Source organism: Crocuta crocuta, unplaced genomic scaffold (genome assembly GCF_008692635.1).
Source record: "Crocuta crocuta isolate KB4526 unplaced genomic scaffold, BGI_CrCroc_1.0 scaffold334, whole genome shotgun sequence".
NCBI classification, from domain to species: domain Eukaryota; kingdom Metazoa; phylum Chordata; class Mammalia; order Carnivora; family Hyaenidae; genus Crocuta; species Crocuta crocuta.
Window position 1 is genome coordinate 139,701 of NW_027533260.1, and position 16,612 is coordinate 156,312.

The following is a 16,612-nucleotide window of genomic DNA, read 5'->3' on the forward strand; positions in this document are numbered from 1 at the left end:
TGTAGCAAATTCAGGGAAGGCAGTTGAGAGAGGGCTGAGGCTTACAAGCTGTCTGTCCGTGGTCAAATACCAAAAACCAAAAAGCAAAAAACTGGAGTGAGATTCGAATACAACACAGAATGTTTACTCTTAAACCTCCTGATTGCCTGGTTAGGAGAGACCCGTTTTCTTCATGCTAATAATTTCTTACTCATCCTTTCCTGCTACATACATAGGACCCTTTACCCAGTATAACTGTTGTAAGTGAAATACTGAAATACTGTTTAGATAAATTGCCTCAGATGCTTTTACACTAGTTTCATGATCATTAATGTGTGGCAGTGTTTATCAGACAGTAGATTATGATTCAATAATCTTAGTAGAAGAGTTTTTCAAAAGTTATAAAAATCTCAATTTGTGATTCTATTAAGCATTATATGATTCTTTCAACTCTAGTAAAATTCTTTTTATTTAGAAATTTTTCCTTAACCCATTTTATATATATTTTACATTTTTTCTCTGTGTTACTACATTGAAAATTTTGAAAAAATGTACAAGTTAAAGATTCTTTTAAGAGTTGTGTAACATGATAACGCACCCAGGACAGTAAGAGGTACAAAGTAAGTGCTTTATAGATATGAAGAATAAGAGTCCCTTTATGCCTTTTTAGTTCAGTGGAAAAAGTAGGACAGTATGAAATTGTGAACTAGAATCTAGTAAGGTGGAGCTAGGAGACCCTTTGATACCCCACAAAACTAATACCAGGATTTGGGGAACACAATATATTCATTTTACCTTATATCCAATTCTTCTATTATTGCCACAAGACTGATCATTTCTGTCCTACATTATTGCAATAGATACTGGAACTTAATTTATTATTTTTATTTTTAAATTTAAAGGCGAGTTAGCATATAGTGCAATAATGATTTCAGGAGTAGAATCCAGTGATTCATCCCTTATGTGTAACACTCAGTGCTCATCCCAACAATTGTCTTCCTCAATGACCCTTATCCATCTAGCCCATCCCCCCTCCCACAACCCCTCCAGAGGGGGAGAGAGAAGCTTAAGCAGGCTCTACACCCAGTATGGAGCCCAAAGCAGGGCTTGATCTCACAACCACGAGATTATGATTTGAGCTGAAATCAAGAGTTGGATGTTTAATCAACTGAGCCACCCAGGCGCCCCCCCATAAAATGCACTCCTGAAATGTACATCTCAGTGGCAAGGATGTCTTCTCTCACTTTTTTTTTTTTTTTTTTTTTTTTTTTTTNCCACCCAGGCGCCCCTTCTCTCACCATTCTTGTTCAAGATTGTACTAGAAGTCCTAGCTAATGCAGTAAGAAAAAAGAGTAGAACAGACATTCTGAACCAAGAAATAAAAGTGTCTTGTTCACAGACCACATGGTCTATGTAGAAACTCCATAGAATCAAAAAGAAAAAAACTTTTGGAACTATAAAATGATTATAGCAAGACTGAAGGATACGAGGTTAATACTATTATCCACCTAAATTTCATATAGAGCAATTTTAATGCACAATGTGATAATGTGTGGAAGTGGTGCCCCTGGGAAGTCAGTGACTGCACGACAGTGGAACCCTCATGAATGAGATTAGTGACCTTATACAAGGGACCTTAGAGAGCTCTTACTCTCCACCATATGAGAATCCAACAAGAAAACAGCCTTTTGCAGCCAAGAAATAGGGCTCTCACTAGATACCTAAATTAGCCAGCACATTGATCTCGGACTTCCAGCCTCTAGAATTCTGAGAAACATCTGTTGTTTATAAACCACCTAACAGTCTGTTACTTTGTTATAACAGCTCAAACCAACGAAGACAGTACACAAGCCAGCAATGAACAAGTGGAATTTGAAATTAAAAACACAGTAACTTTACACTACCAGAAAAGGACGTTATACTTGGGTATACGTCTAACACAGTATGAGCAGGATCTACATGAAGAAAGCTAGATGATAGAACAAAATCAAAGAAGAACAAAATAAATGGAGAGAGATTTCAGGTATACAGACAGACTCAACAGTGTCAAAGTGTCATTCTTCCCAACTTGACTTACAGATTCAATGCAATCCCAAACTAAATAGCAAATTATTCTGTGGATATCAACATACTGATTCTAAAGTTTATATAGACAGGCAAAAGACACACAGTAGCAAACAAAACACTGAGGGCGCTGAACAAAGTCAGAGAACTTGATTTCAAGACTTACTATAAATATACAGTCATCAGTGGGGTGCCTGGGTGGTCAGACGGTTAAGCCAACTTTGGCTCAGGTCATGATCTCGTGGTTCGTGAGTTCAGGCCCTGTGTCAGGCCCTGTGCTGACAGCTCAGAGCCTGGAGCCTGCTTCAGATTCTGTTTCCCTGTCTCCCTGCCCCTCCCCCACTTATGCTCTCTCAAAAAATAAACATTAAAAATTTTTTAAATATACAGTAATCAAGACACTGTGGTATTAGCAAATGAATACATAAATAGATCAAAGGAACATAATGGACAGCTCAAAAATGGACCCATACAAATATAGTCAACTGATCTTTGACAAAGGAAGCAAAGCAATACAATGGAGAAAAGGTGGACAAATGGACATCAGTGTGCAAAAAAAAATGTATCTAGACACAAACCTTATTCCTTTCACAAAATTCAACTCAGAATTAATCACAGATGTAAATATGAAATGCCTAACTATAAAATTCTTAGATGACATAGGAGAAAACCTAGAGGACCTAGGTTTCATCACTTTTTTGATACAACACCAAAGGCACAATCCATGGAGGTAATAATAATTTGGATCTCACTAAAATTAATAACTTTTGTTGTGCAAAAAACTCTGTCAAGAGAATGAGAAAACAAGGCACAGATTGGGGTAAAGTATATGCAAAGCACATTTCTAAAAGGACTGGTATTGGAATACACAAAGAACACCCTCAAAGCCTAATAAGAATGCAAAAAAACCCCATTATTTAAAAATGAGAAAAAGAGTACAATAAACACCTCATCAAAGAAGAAACATTGGATGGCAAATGAAGCACATGAAATATGCTCTACATCTTGTATCATTAGACAACTGAAAAGGAAAATGAGTTGTCACTATGCATCTATTACAATGGCCAAAATCCAAAATCCTGACACCAGTGAATGCTAGTAAGGATACCAAGCAACAAATACTATCATTCACTTGGTTTCTTACAAAACTCAAAATATACTTAGCACAATCTAACAATCACATTCCTTGGTATTTATACAAATGAGCTGAAAACTTATTTCCAGGTAAAACCTGGCACATAAATGTTTATAGGAACATCTGCATAACTGCCCAAACTTGGAAGTAACCAAGTAGGTGAATGGTTAAAAAAGCTATGATGTATCTAGACAATGGCACATTATTTATCACTAAAAATAAATGAACTATCAAGCCAGGAAAAGACATGGGAGAACCTTAAGAGCACCTTCCTAAGTGAAAGAGTCCAATCTGCAAAGACTACACAACATATTGTTCTAACGACATGACATTCTGGAAAGAGCTAAAGCATGGACACGTAAAACATGGACAGGGAAAACACTTCCCCACGTAGACCAGTTGGTCAGCCACTCTAGGAATCTGACACGTGAGCGAGGACCCAATCTATTACATTTTCTGTAAGCATCACTTGATTAGGCTCATGAGGCCAAGCTGCTTCATTCGCCTCCACTACAGGAATGCAGGTTCCAAGTTCAAACAGCTGAAGAAAGCCCAATGCCCATTAGGGTGGGGTGTAGAAAGACATGGCATTTCTCCATTACTTTGTGAACTCAGTTTTTGATGGCGATGCATCAAGAACTAAATATGGTGCAAAAACATTCACTTAACATATTTCTGATAAGAGTAGGAAATTTTATATTCGTTATCCATGCAAAGCAGCCTCTGGGTATAGCAGAGACCTGGCCCATAAGCAGAAAGGGGCAGACAGCTGGAAAACACAGAGAAATCATGGCAGCAGTGTTCACCAGCCACCAGATGGGATTATAATTAAGAGCAATGCTAACATGAAAGATGGAGGAGAGGAAGTAGAAAGACACAAAGGTGCTCACCAGGATGAGGATGCTCTGGGTGGCTCTTGTCTCAGCAGAGGATCTGGGGGAGACATTAGTGCTGTGAATGTGCTGGACCTGCTGCTTGTGTCTGTGCAGGATGAAGATCATGCAGCCACTGGTCCAGATTGTGAGCACACAAAATGAAGCTTCAGGAAATACTATCAACGCTGCATACACGGTAACGGTGATTGTGTCATGATCTACAGCAAGACAATACCCCAAATCTCCTTTCTTTGTGAAGTTTTTCATGCTCCAGTTGCTAGGCACAAATAACAGAGGAAAAACTAAATTTATAAGCATGAACTGGATCCAACAGAGGTAAATGGAGAAGCCAACAGATTTTGGGGCTTTGACTTTAAGATCCTTCCAACAGGAGTTCATGGGGCTGATTGTGATGGTCTGGAAGACACTCAAGAGGAAGGTGCTGCCAATGGACATTCCCCTGCCCACTCTCTGAACATACAAAATAAGTTTGCATCCAAACTCATTGAAAAAATGTTTCAACCCAAAAGATGCCATGGTCTGGGGGACTCCTTTAGAGAGAATGACCAAGGAGTTGGCTATAGTCAGGTGCTTGAGAATCAAATGGGTGGACCTCACCCTGCGTTCCGTGAGGTAAACGAACAGGTAATGGTAAAGAAGAGAGAAATTGTCCACAATTCCAACTATGGTCTGTGACAAGAAGATTATTCCTACTATCCAATCCCTGCAGGGCATTCTGTCATTCAACACGTTTACTTTCAAATCATGGCAACAATCATTCTTCTGAGCAAAAAGGCTCACTGAAGATTTCTGATACCAAAAGATTTCATTATGTGCTCCTGTTTGGTTGCCAAGACGTCATGAGACGAGAATAACAGAGAGATAGCTAGTGTATTTCACTGAAAAGTCAGCACTGAGGATGACAGTTTAGCCTGGAGGAAGAAATGGCAAGTGAGAGCAAAGGGAATGAATGTAAATAGAACATTTTCAGAAAAAGCTGAAATTCACTAGCTGTACTGGGGGTGGAGGGACCCTCAGTCACTACCTATGTCATAAAACAGATCAATTCTCAATGGATTGCTCATCTAAATTTTAAAGAAAAATAATGGTTTTTGTTGTTGTTTTTAGAAAACTAAACAAGATATTTCTATGGTCTTAGAATAAGAAAATACTTTTTTAAAGAAGATATTTCTTAATAGAACAGAACATATTAATCATACAGGTGAAATGACTTTAGTTTATATTAAAATTAAGGGTAGTTCTCATCAACACACACACACACACAACTTGTAACCAGCATAAAGAACTACTACAAACCACACAACAAAATAAACAATGGGCAAAGCATTCCAACAGAATTTTTTTAAAAGAAGTTATTCAGTAGATAATACATATGTAAAAGTATTTAAGGACTTTTAAATGTTTATTCATTTATGAGACAGACAGAGACAGACAGAGCATGAGTGGGAGAGGGGCAGAGAGAGAGGGAGACACAGGACCTGAAGCAGGCTCCAGGCTCTGAGCTGTCAGCACAGAGCCCAAAGCGGGGCCTGAATCAACGAACCACAAGATCATGACCTGAGCCGAAGTTGGACACTCAAGCAACTGAGCCATCCAGGTCCTCCATGTGTAGGAGTATTTAATATCCTTAGTAAACAGGACAACTAAAATATAACCACTACCTAAATATAATGCTAAACAGCACTGAAACATATAAACTGGAAATGACAGAAGTAACAAGGCTCTGGAATCCCAGATACTGCTGGCAGGTGTTACAAGTGATGCACACGTTTGGAAAACTATGTTGTAGCCACTTTAGAGGTCCAAATATAACCCTACGTCCCAAAAATTCTACTCCTGCAAATACATTCAACAGAAATATGTGCATTAATCATCAATAAGACTAGTCACAGGGTTTATATGCCAGCACTACTCATTACTCAAAATAGTCCCAAACTAAAAACTACCCACCTGCCCATTAATAGAATAAATCAACTGACTCATATTTACACAATGGTGTCCTATACAGCAGTGCTATTGAATGGAAGCAGAAATATATAGCAATACAGATAAATTCATGACATCTGATGGAATGGGGAAGAAATGGCAATATGAGAGAGGTCACACCATATGGTTCCATTTATGTAAAGTACAAAACAGGCAAAGTGAAGTACTCTCTTAAACGTTAGAGTAGATGCAAACCTATGTCCCTAGATGCCACTCCCACAAATCTGTGCAATAGACTTATGTTCTTGGAGGTAGAGACAGCGGTGCAAGACGGTTTCTGAAGAACTACAGCACTCTTTTCTTGATCCAGGTGTTGTGTACAGAGGTGTGGTCAACCATGAATTCCACTGACCTCTGCGCTTACAACCTGTGTATTGTCTGTAATTTCTGAAAATGCATGACAACAACAAACAAAACCGAAAAAACCCTGTAAGTAGCGGGAAAAGGTTGTCCTGTGAATGTGTGTGACCTGCTGACAGAGTCTGTGTGGATGAAACTCACAGATCTGCAGGCCCAGAACTGAGCCCAACAATGAAGGCTCAGGGAACAGTAACAATATTGAGTCTGCGAATTAGTCACAAAATTCAGCAGAGCAGAATCCTAAATCTCTGTTCTCTGTGATGGGTTTGTTGCTCCATTTGGAAATCCTACAGGAAAGGGATATTTACCAGCATATAAAGAAACGAGCAAAGGAAAATGGAAATCCCCAAATCCGGGGAGGGGGTTGGGCTATACTTTAATTTCCACCCACCTGGAGGTGCCCAGGCTGCTCGTGATGCCTGGAGACACAGAAGAGGCAGCTTTGCCAACGGACACACCCTGCCAGCACTGTGGGGACAGAAGACAGATGTGTACTCAAAAGTCACTGAAGAAATGCTTCACCTGAAGGCTGCCATTAGCTTGGGGATGCCTATTAAAGGCATGAACAAGAAAACACTACAACCAGATGTTTTAGAACCAAAGCTGTGAACCTCAACCTGCATCTTACAGAATAAAGTGCAAGATGATAGTAACGAAGAGAAAATGCCCAGGATTCCAGCAAGAGTCCCAGATAAGAAAGGAGATGACTCTTACTGTCAAGAATCTAGGGCCAGTTGCCAGTGACTGGTATTTGTCTTCAGACCCAGAGGATCCTGCACTAGATGATGTCATGTGGACTAGATTGATCATATCATCTGAAATCCAATATACTCCCTGAGATATATTTCTTCAATGTAGTTTTGTTAAAGGGCTTCCAAGAATGGAATGAATAACCTTTACATGGCACTTAAAATGCATGAGTCTCTGCTATACTGCCGTTAAATATGAAATCATTTTTAAAATTTTCCTTGCTGCATGATGGAGACACTGACATTATTTTCATTGTAGAGATAAGGAGAACTCAGAGACAGAGAAATGACATATCTAAATTCACACACCGGTCAGGGGCTGAGTGGAGACTGACCCTGACAGGCTAGGGCCGACAGTGCCCCAACCTCGGGCTCCAGAAACAATCCATGTCAGCCGTGGTTTCAAATATGACCTGTATAATGGGGCACCTGGATGGCTCAGTCGGTTAAACATCCAACTTCAGCTCAGGTCATGATCTCACAGTTCGTGGGTCCAAGCCCTGCACTGGGCTCTGTGCTGACAGCTAGCTCAGAGCCTGGAGCCTGTTTCAGATTCTGTGTCTCCCTCTCTCTCTGACCCTCCCCTGCTCATGCTATCTCTCTCTCTCTCAGAAATTAAAAAAAAAAAAAAATTAAAAAAATTCAAATATGACCTGTATTGCATTTTTAAAAACACTCTTCCATTTCATTTCATACTATTTTTCTTTCCCTTGACAAATTTGCTCATAAAGTTTCCATTTTCTTTAATGATTTATTCTCTAGGCTAATCCTACAAGAAACTTCGCAAGGGTCTTAGCTGGATTTGGTGAATGAAGCATTTGCTCAGTATGAATTCAGCAGAAAGACTCATTTGCTGTCATGCCAGGAAGAAAAATACAGTGGCACTGAATACACTATGGGACAATATTACCTTGTTCCCTGAGCTGTGAAGCAAAAAGAAATTATATAATGTGTAATTAAACAGTGTGAGACAGAAACTACGTTATTAATAATTTTGGTTCAAATGAGTAAGCATTAAATCCCACATTAAGCAAAACTACTGGACATCAGGCAATATTTGTGAAAGACAGAAGACAGTAGAAGAGCATCTGGGAATATGGAATCTTGCGTATCGTTTATGTTGAAACCATAAGGAAATGAGTTGTGAGCTTGGGAATGATGTTAGAATATTATTAAACCAGAGATAATATGACAAGATACATGTGTTTGTGACAGCTGTTTTCTGAAACCCATAATTATAAAGTTACCATTTCCTTAATATTGCTTCTCTAACTTCAAGAGGTAAAGGAATCTTCCATTAGTCAAGAGACCTCAGATGGTTTCAGTACAGGCACGATTACTATCTCCAGTAAGTGCATGACATACTAGAGTTACAGAAAAATAAACTTAACAAAAATATCTAGAAACAAATTCATATACACTATTTCTATAGATCACTGGAAACAGTTCGAGCTCTCAAGGCATTGTAAGCACACCTCTACTAACCCTGAAAACTTAATCTATGATTCCTGCAAAGGAATGTGAGCAGCAGATTTCATAACTATGCCCCTAAAACACCTTCAAAATTATTCTTCCTTGTCACTGCCATTTTCATTAGTAACCGTCCTAGGGAAGATTCATTAAACTGCATTAGCAGCCATCAGGTGTGGGTCCAGGGTCCAGGATCCTCATCTCTCCCTCCAAGCTCAGCCCATACTCAAGGAACTATTCCATCTCCCTCTTTAGCTTTGCCCCTGATCTGTCCCAACCCTCAGAATCCCTTTCCAGACATGAACACTTACTTACACGTCCTTCCTTACGGGCTCTGCCTCTCAGATTGAAATAGAAACAACTCACTGGACTCCTTCCCGTTGAAGGATGGGGGGTCCATGTGAAGGTCACAGCAGCCAGTACATGTGAGGGAGGGAGGCAGCCAGACCAGAGATAAGGGTTTGTGAACTGTTAACCTCTCGTCCCCTCTGAACTGCAATTATCATTTCACATGAAGTGGCGATGACAGCACAGGCTTCAGTAGCTGATAATACTTCTGAAAAACTTTCTCCCAGTACTAATTACCAAATCCAATTATAAGTTTGTGAGTATCTCCAAAGAGACTGTTGTCTGCTTTAGGAGGGACTCTTACTTTTCATGACCCCTGAGGGTCTCCTAGGGAAGCAGCAGTAAATACTAATGTCAGACACATAAGGGACTGGCAGTGAGATATGTGTCTCACAGGCATCCCGATTCCCTGAGAAGTCCTTTCACTAGAAATCTAGGTCATTTTTTGTCTTCTTTCTTCTAAGCTGCATCGTTATTTGAGAATTGAGAAAATACATGGACTCAGAATCCAGCAAGGATATCTAAAGAGATATAAAAGAGAGTGTACCAATAATTAATATTTGAAATCATGGAACTCAAGAAAAGAAGAAATTATGGGACTCATTTTTTAAAGTTTATTTTATTTTGAGAGAGAGATAGGATGGGAGGGGCAGAGGGAGGAAGAGAGAGAGAGAGAGAGAGAGAGAGAGAGAGAGACCCAAGCAGGATCCTTACTGTCAGCACAGAGCCAGATGGGGGGCCTGAACCCATGAACTGTGAGACTGTGACCTGAGCTGAAGTCAAGACTTGGGTGCTCAACCGACTGAGCCACCAGGTACCCCAGGTCTCATTTTTATGACTACAAATTATACTGAGAATCATCGTATGCAAATATTATCAAAATGACATTATAATAATATTGACTCTGGGAATCAAAGGAAATCTAGAACACTATCCTATAAGAAAAACATATGTTTATCAAAGTGACTCTCAGAAATACAAGTAACAGGATTCCATGATTTCATAAGCAGGTTCTACCATTCTTCTAACTGTCAGAGAAGCCAGTGTTGTTCTGTCAATTCAGCAGCACTGGGCTGTTACCAGAGGTCTTTATGCCTACCTTTGCTACTTTTCAACAGGGAGCACTTGAGGCTCACACAATTAATGAATAAAAAATATACAAGCCAAAGGTCATTTGTATGGATTTACCAACAGACAAATACACAATCTCAACAGGGTCCACTATCCATTCCCCTGTGAGGGTTTTCTGTCCATACGGGAAGTTAGAGGAACCAGAGTCTACCTAGCGCCACACCTACTTCTGATATCAAGTGGAAGGAAGTTTGGGGTTCCCAAAACAATGCTGAGCTCACAGAATTCTCCAAAAGGACCCACAGACTCACTGAGAGCTGTTGTACTCACTGTTATGGTTTGTCACAAGGAAAGGATACAGGTTAATATCAAATAGGGAAGAAATGCATGGGGCAAAGTTCAGTAAGAGCACCAAGGGAAACGCTCCAGGCTCCTCTCTCTGCGAAGTGATGGATGGATTACTCCCCAGGCACTGGTACTGGACCATACTCAGTGTACTGCCACCAGGGATGGTCACTCCAGCCTACGTGCACACACTTTCTACTGGAGCTCCATCACATGCTGTCAGGGTGGCTGGCACTGAGCCACCTGTTCTTGTGCGGTCTGGCTGATACCTTCAGTGCACAGCCTTTCTCCCCGTGGCCCGAGGCCCCAGCATAAATCACACTGTGAGACTGTCTCATGGTCCAATCCCAGACCAAAAAAATAGATGCGCTTGACATTCCAAGGGGTGGAGATCCCCTCCCAGGAGGTGAAGGCAAAGCCAAACCACCCTTTTGGTGACATTAAATGTTCACTATATCCATGCTCTCCCCAATTTCTCCATACAGGGATAGAGCCATATGACTGATAGCCCATTTTGCAACACACAGGTGGACACACATGCACATTTACACACTCAAGCACACGTACACACACACACAATGCACACTCACCAACTCAAACACATTGAAATATACACTTGCATAGTCTTTTCTTTTTTAATCTTTATTTTTCACAGAGACAGACAGGGGAGGAACACAGAGAGACAGGGAGACACAGAATCTGAAGCAGGATCCAGGCTCTGAGCTGTCAGTGCAGAGCCTGACGTGGGGCTAGAACTCATGAGCTATAAGATCATGACCTGAGCCAAAGTCCAATGCTTAACTGACTGAGCCACCCAGGCGCCCTTAGTCTTTCCCATCCTGTCATATTCAGTCTCACACCCACAGACACTTATGTGCACAGGGACCACATACAGACTTACACTCACACTCAAACACACTCACAACGCACACCCTCACACCACTCGCTGCCTCACTCTCACAAAATCTCTCATTTACCAGGTGTATGCATCTCAAAAACACGTTCGTATGAAGGAAAACTTTTTATGTGTCCAAGCCTGAAAATGCAAGAATGGGGACCCATGTCTGCCCCTGTATGCCTCCAACTGCAGACCCCACAAGGACATTTTACATGACCAGCATTTCAGTAGTTCTGTGAGCTCTGGCTGTAGAAATGCAGGGAGAGGGGCAGTTCATGGCTGTGTAACACAGCAGGATAAAAAGTGCGGCGGGAAGAGCACAAAGATAGAAAACAAGGGTGATGCACACAGCACGGTGATGTGGGTGGGGGTTTAGTCTGCTAAAGCTGCCAGTGACAAAGTATCCAAGGCTGGGGGGTGGAAACCACAGAAACCTATTTTCTCAGTGTTCTTCAGGCCACGAACCCAGGTCTGAGTGGCTCAGTTGGTTAAGTGTCCAATTTGGTCTAGGTCGTGATCTCACTGTTCCCAAGTTCCAGCCCTGCATTGGGCAATGTGCTGACAGCTCATAGCCTAGAGCCTGTTTCAGATTCTAGTCTCCCTCTCTCTTTCTCTCTCTGTCCCACCCCCATTTATGCTCTGTCTTTATCTCTCAAAAATAAACATTAAAAATTTTTTTAAATAAAAAATAGTCATGACAAATTAAGAAATGGTGTAAATGAGGTGAAAAATAAACTAGATATGGTGGCAGTGAGGACTGAAGAGGCAGAGGGGAGAATAGTGAAATCGAAGATATAATTACAGAAAAAGATGAAGCTAAGAAAAAGAGAGATTAAAAAAATTCTAGACCGTGAAGGGAGAATTAGAGAACTAAATGATTCAATGAAACATAATAATATCCATATTATAGGAGTTCCATAAGAAAGGAGAGAGAAAGGGGCAGAAGGTGTACTTAAGCAAATCATAGCTGAGAACTTCCCCAATCTGGGGAAGGAAACAGACATTGAAGTCCAGGAGGCACAGGGAACCCCCTTCAGACATAACAGGAATCGATCTTCTCCATGACACATTACAGTGAAACTGACAAAATACAAAGATAAAGAGAGAATTCTGAAAGCAGCTGGGGACTAACAGGCTTTAACCTACTAGGGTAGACACATAAGGGTAGTAGCAAACCTATCAACTGAAACTTGGCAGGCCACAAGGGAGTGGCAGGAAATATTCAATGTGCTGAATAGGAAAAACATGCAGCTAAGAATCCTTTAGCCAGCAAGGCTGTCATTCAGAATAGAAGGAGAGATAAAGGCATTCCCAGACAAACAAAAACTGAAAGAGTTCATAAACAAGCACTGCAGGAGATCCTAAGGGGGACTCTGTGAGTGAAATGCTACAAAGACCACAAAGGACCAGAGACATCACCACAAGCATGAAACCTACAGATAACACAATGACACTAAATCCATATCTTTCAATAATAATGCTGAATGTAAATGGACTAAATGCTCCAATCAAAAGACACAGGGTATCAGAATGGACAAAAAAATAAGATCTATCTATTTGCTGTCTACAAGAGACCATTTTAGACCTGAGGACACCTTCAGATTGAAAGTGATGGGATGGAGAAACATCTATCATGCTCCTGGAAGTCAAAAGAAAGCTGGAATAACCACATTTATATCAGACAAACTAGATTTTAAACTAAAAGCTGTAACAAGAGATGAAGAAGGGCATTATATCATAATTATGGGGTCTATCCATCAAGAAGAGTTGATAATTATGTTTATGCACCCAATTTTGAACACCCAAATATATAAAACATTAATCGTAAACATAAGCAATCTTATTGATAAGAATACAGTAATTGCAGGTGATGTTAATACTCCATTTACAGCCATGGACAGATCATCTAGGAAGAAAATCAAAAAAGAAACAATGGCCTTAAATGATACACTGGACCAGATGGACTTGACAGATATACTCAAAACTGTTCATCCAGAAGCAGAAGAATACACATTCTTCTTGAGTGCACATGGAACATTCTCCAAGAAAGATCACATACTGGGTCATAAAACAGCCCTTAATAAATATAAAAGAGCTGAGATCATACCATGCACACTTTCAGATTACAATGCTATGAAACTTGAAATAAACCACAGGAAAACGTATGGAAAACCTCCAAATGCATGGAGATTAAAGAACATCCTATTAAAGACTTAATGGGTCAACCTGGCAATTAAAGAAGAAATTAAAAAATATATGGAAACAAATGAAAATGAAAACCCAATAGTCCAAACCCCTTGGGATGCAGCAAAGGCCGTCCTAAGAGGAATATACACTGCAATCCAGGCCTATCTCAAGAAACAAGAAAAATCCCAAATACAAAATCTAACAGCACACCTAAAGGAACTAGAAGCAGAACAGCAAAGAAACCCAAGGCCAGCAGAAGAAGAGAAATAAGAAAGATTAGAGTAGAAATAAACAATATAAAATCCAAAAAGACAGAACAGATCAATGAAAGTAAGAGCTTGCTTTTTGAAAAAATAAACAAAATTGATAAACCCTTAGCCAGATTTCTCAAAAAGAAAGAGGACCCAAATAGATAAAAGTACGAATGAAATTGGATTTATCCCAAAGAACTCCTCAGAAATACAAACAACTATCAGAGAATACTATGAAAAATTAAATGCCAACAAACTGGACAAACTGGAAGAAATGGACAAATTCCTAGATACCCACATGCTACCGAAACTCAAAAGGGAAGAAATAGAAAATTTGAACAGACCCATAACTAGCAAAGAAATGAAATCAATTATCAAAAATCTCCCGGGGCGCCTGGGTGGCTTAGTCGGTTGAGCGTCCGACTTTCGCTTAGGTCATGATCTCGCGGTTCGTGGGTTCGAGCCCCGCGTCGGGCTCTGTGCTGACTGCCAGCTCAGAGCCTGGAGCCTGTTTCAGTCTGTGACTCCCTCTCTCTCTGACCCTCCCCTGCTCGCACTGTCTCTCTCTCTCTCTCTCCTGGAAATAAATAAAACATTAAAAAAATAAAATAAAAAATAATAATAAAAAAAAAAAATCTCCCAACAGATAAGAGTCCTGGGCAGATGGCTTCCCAGGGAAATTCTACCAGACATTAAAAGAAGAGTTAATTCCTCTTCTTCTCAAACTGTTCCAAAAAATAGAAACAAAGGAAAGCTTCCAGACTCATTCTACTAAGCCAGCATTACTTTGATTCCCAAACCAGAGACCCCACTAACACGGAGAATTACAGGCCAATATCCTTGATGAACAGAGATGCAAAAATTCTCAACAAGATACTAGCAAATCAAAAGCATATAAAAAGAAGTATTCACCATGATCAAGTGGGATTCATTCCTGAACTGCAGGACTGGTTCAATATTCGCAAATCAATCAATGTGACACATCACATTAATGAAAGGGTAAGAATCATATGATCCTGTCAATAGATGCAGAAAAAGCATTTGATAAAATACAGCACATTTTCTTAATAAAAACCCTTAAGAAAGCTGGGATAGAAGGAACATACCAAAACTTCATAAAAGCCATATATGAAAAGCCCACAGCTAATATCATGCTCAATGGGGAAAAACTGAAAGCTTTTCCCCTGAGATCAGGAACACGACAGAGATGTCCACTCTTACCATTGTTGTTTAACGTAGTGTTGGAAGACCTAGCCTCAGCAATCAGGCAACAAAATAAAATAAAAGGCATCCAAATTGGCAAAGAAGAGTTCAAACTTTCACTTTTCGCAGATGACATGATATTCTACATGGAAAACCCAAAAAATCACCAAAAAACTGCTGGAACTGATACAAAATTCAGCAAAGTTGCAGAGTACAAAATCAATGTACAGAAATTAGCTGCATTTCTATACACCAATAATGAAGCAACAGAAAGAGAAATCAAGAAATCTATCCCATTTATAATTGCACCAAGAATCATAAAATACCTAGGAATAAACCTAACCAAAGATGTAAAAGATCTGTGTGCTGAAAACTATAGAAAACTTATGAAGGAAATGGAAGAAGACACAAAGAAATGGAAAAACATTCCATGCTCATGGATTGCAAGAACATTGTTAAAATTCAATACTAACCAAAGCAATCTACACATTCAAAAAGTAATCACATCAAAATTGCACCAGCATTCTTCACAAAGCTAGAACAAACAATCTTAAAATTTGTATGGAACCACAAAAGACTCCGAATAGCCAAGGTAATATTGAAGAAAACCAAAGCAGGAGGCATCACAATCCCAGACTTTAGCTTCTACTACAAAGCTGTAATCATTAAGACAGTACAGTATTAGAATGAAAACAAACACAGAGACCAATGGAATATAATAGAGAACCCAGAATCAGACTCACAAATGTATGGCCAAGCAGTCTTTGACAAAGCAGGAAAGAGGAGCCAATGGAAAAAATACAGTCTCTTTAGCAAATGGTGTTGGGAGAACTGGACAGCAAGAGGCAGAAGAATGAAACTAGACCACTTTCCTACACCATACACAAAAATAAACTCAAAATGGATGAAAGACCTAAATGTAAGACAGGAAACCATTAATAATCCTAGAGGAGAAAACAGGCAACAATCTCTTTGACCTCAGCCTAAGCAATTTCTTACTCAACACATCTCCAAAGGCAAGGGAATTAAAAGCAAACATGAACTATTGGGACCTAATCAAGATAAAACGCTTCTGCATGGCAAAGGAAACAACCAACAAAACTAAAAGGCAACTGATGGAATGGGAAAAGATATTTGCAAATGACATATCAGATAAAGGGTCAGTATCCAAAATCTGTAAAGAACTTACCAAACTCAACACTCAAAAAACTAATGATCCAGTGAAGAAATGGGCAGAAGACATGAATAGACATTTCCAAAGACATCCAGATGGCCAACAGACACATGAAATGATACTCAACATCACTCATCATCAGGAAAATACAAATCAAAACCACAATGAGATACCACTTCACACCGGTCACAGTGGCTAAAATTAACAACTCAGGAAACAACAGATGGTGGTGAGGTTGTGAAGAAATGGGAACCCTCTTGCACTGCTGGTGGGAATGCAACTGGTGCAGCCACTCTGGAAAAGTGCGGAGGTTCCTCAAAAGAGTAAAACTAGAACTATCCTATGACCCAGCAACAGCACTACTAGGAATTAATCCAAAGGATACAGGAGTGCAGATTCATAGAGGCCATGTACCCCAAAGTCTATAGCAGCACTTTCAACAATAGCCAAGTTATGGAAAGAGCCTAAATGTCCATCAACTGATGAATGGATAAAG

The 16,612-nt window shown here is 39.9% G+C and overlaps 1 protein-coding gene across 1 annotated transcript; it reads right to left on the reverse strand.

The window, feature by feature from the left end:
- Nucleotides 1-3,810: 3,810 nt before the first annotated feature.
- LOC144217510 (vomeronasal type-1 receptor 4-like) lies at nucleotides 3,811-4,788 on the reverse strand. Its single transcript, XM_077747117.1, has one exon. It carries the CDS (start codon nucleotides 4,786-4,788, stop codon nucleotides 3,811-3,813), a length of 978 nt encoding a protein of 325 aa, XP_077603243.1.
- Nucleotides 4,789-16,612: the final 11,824 nt, after the last annotated feature.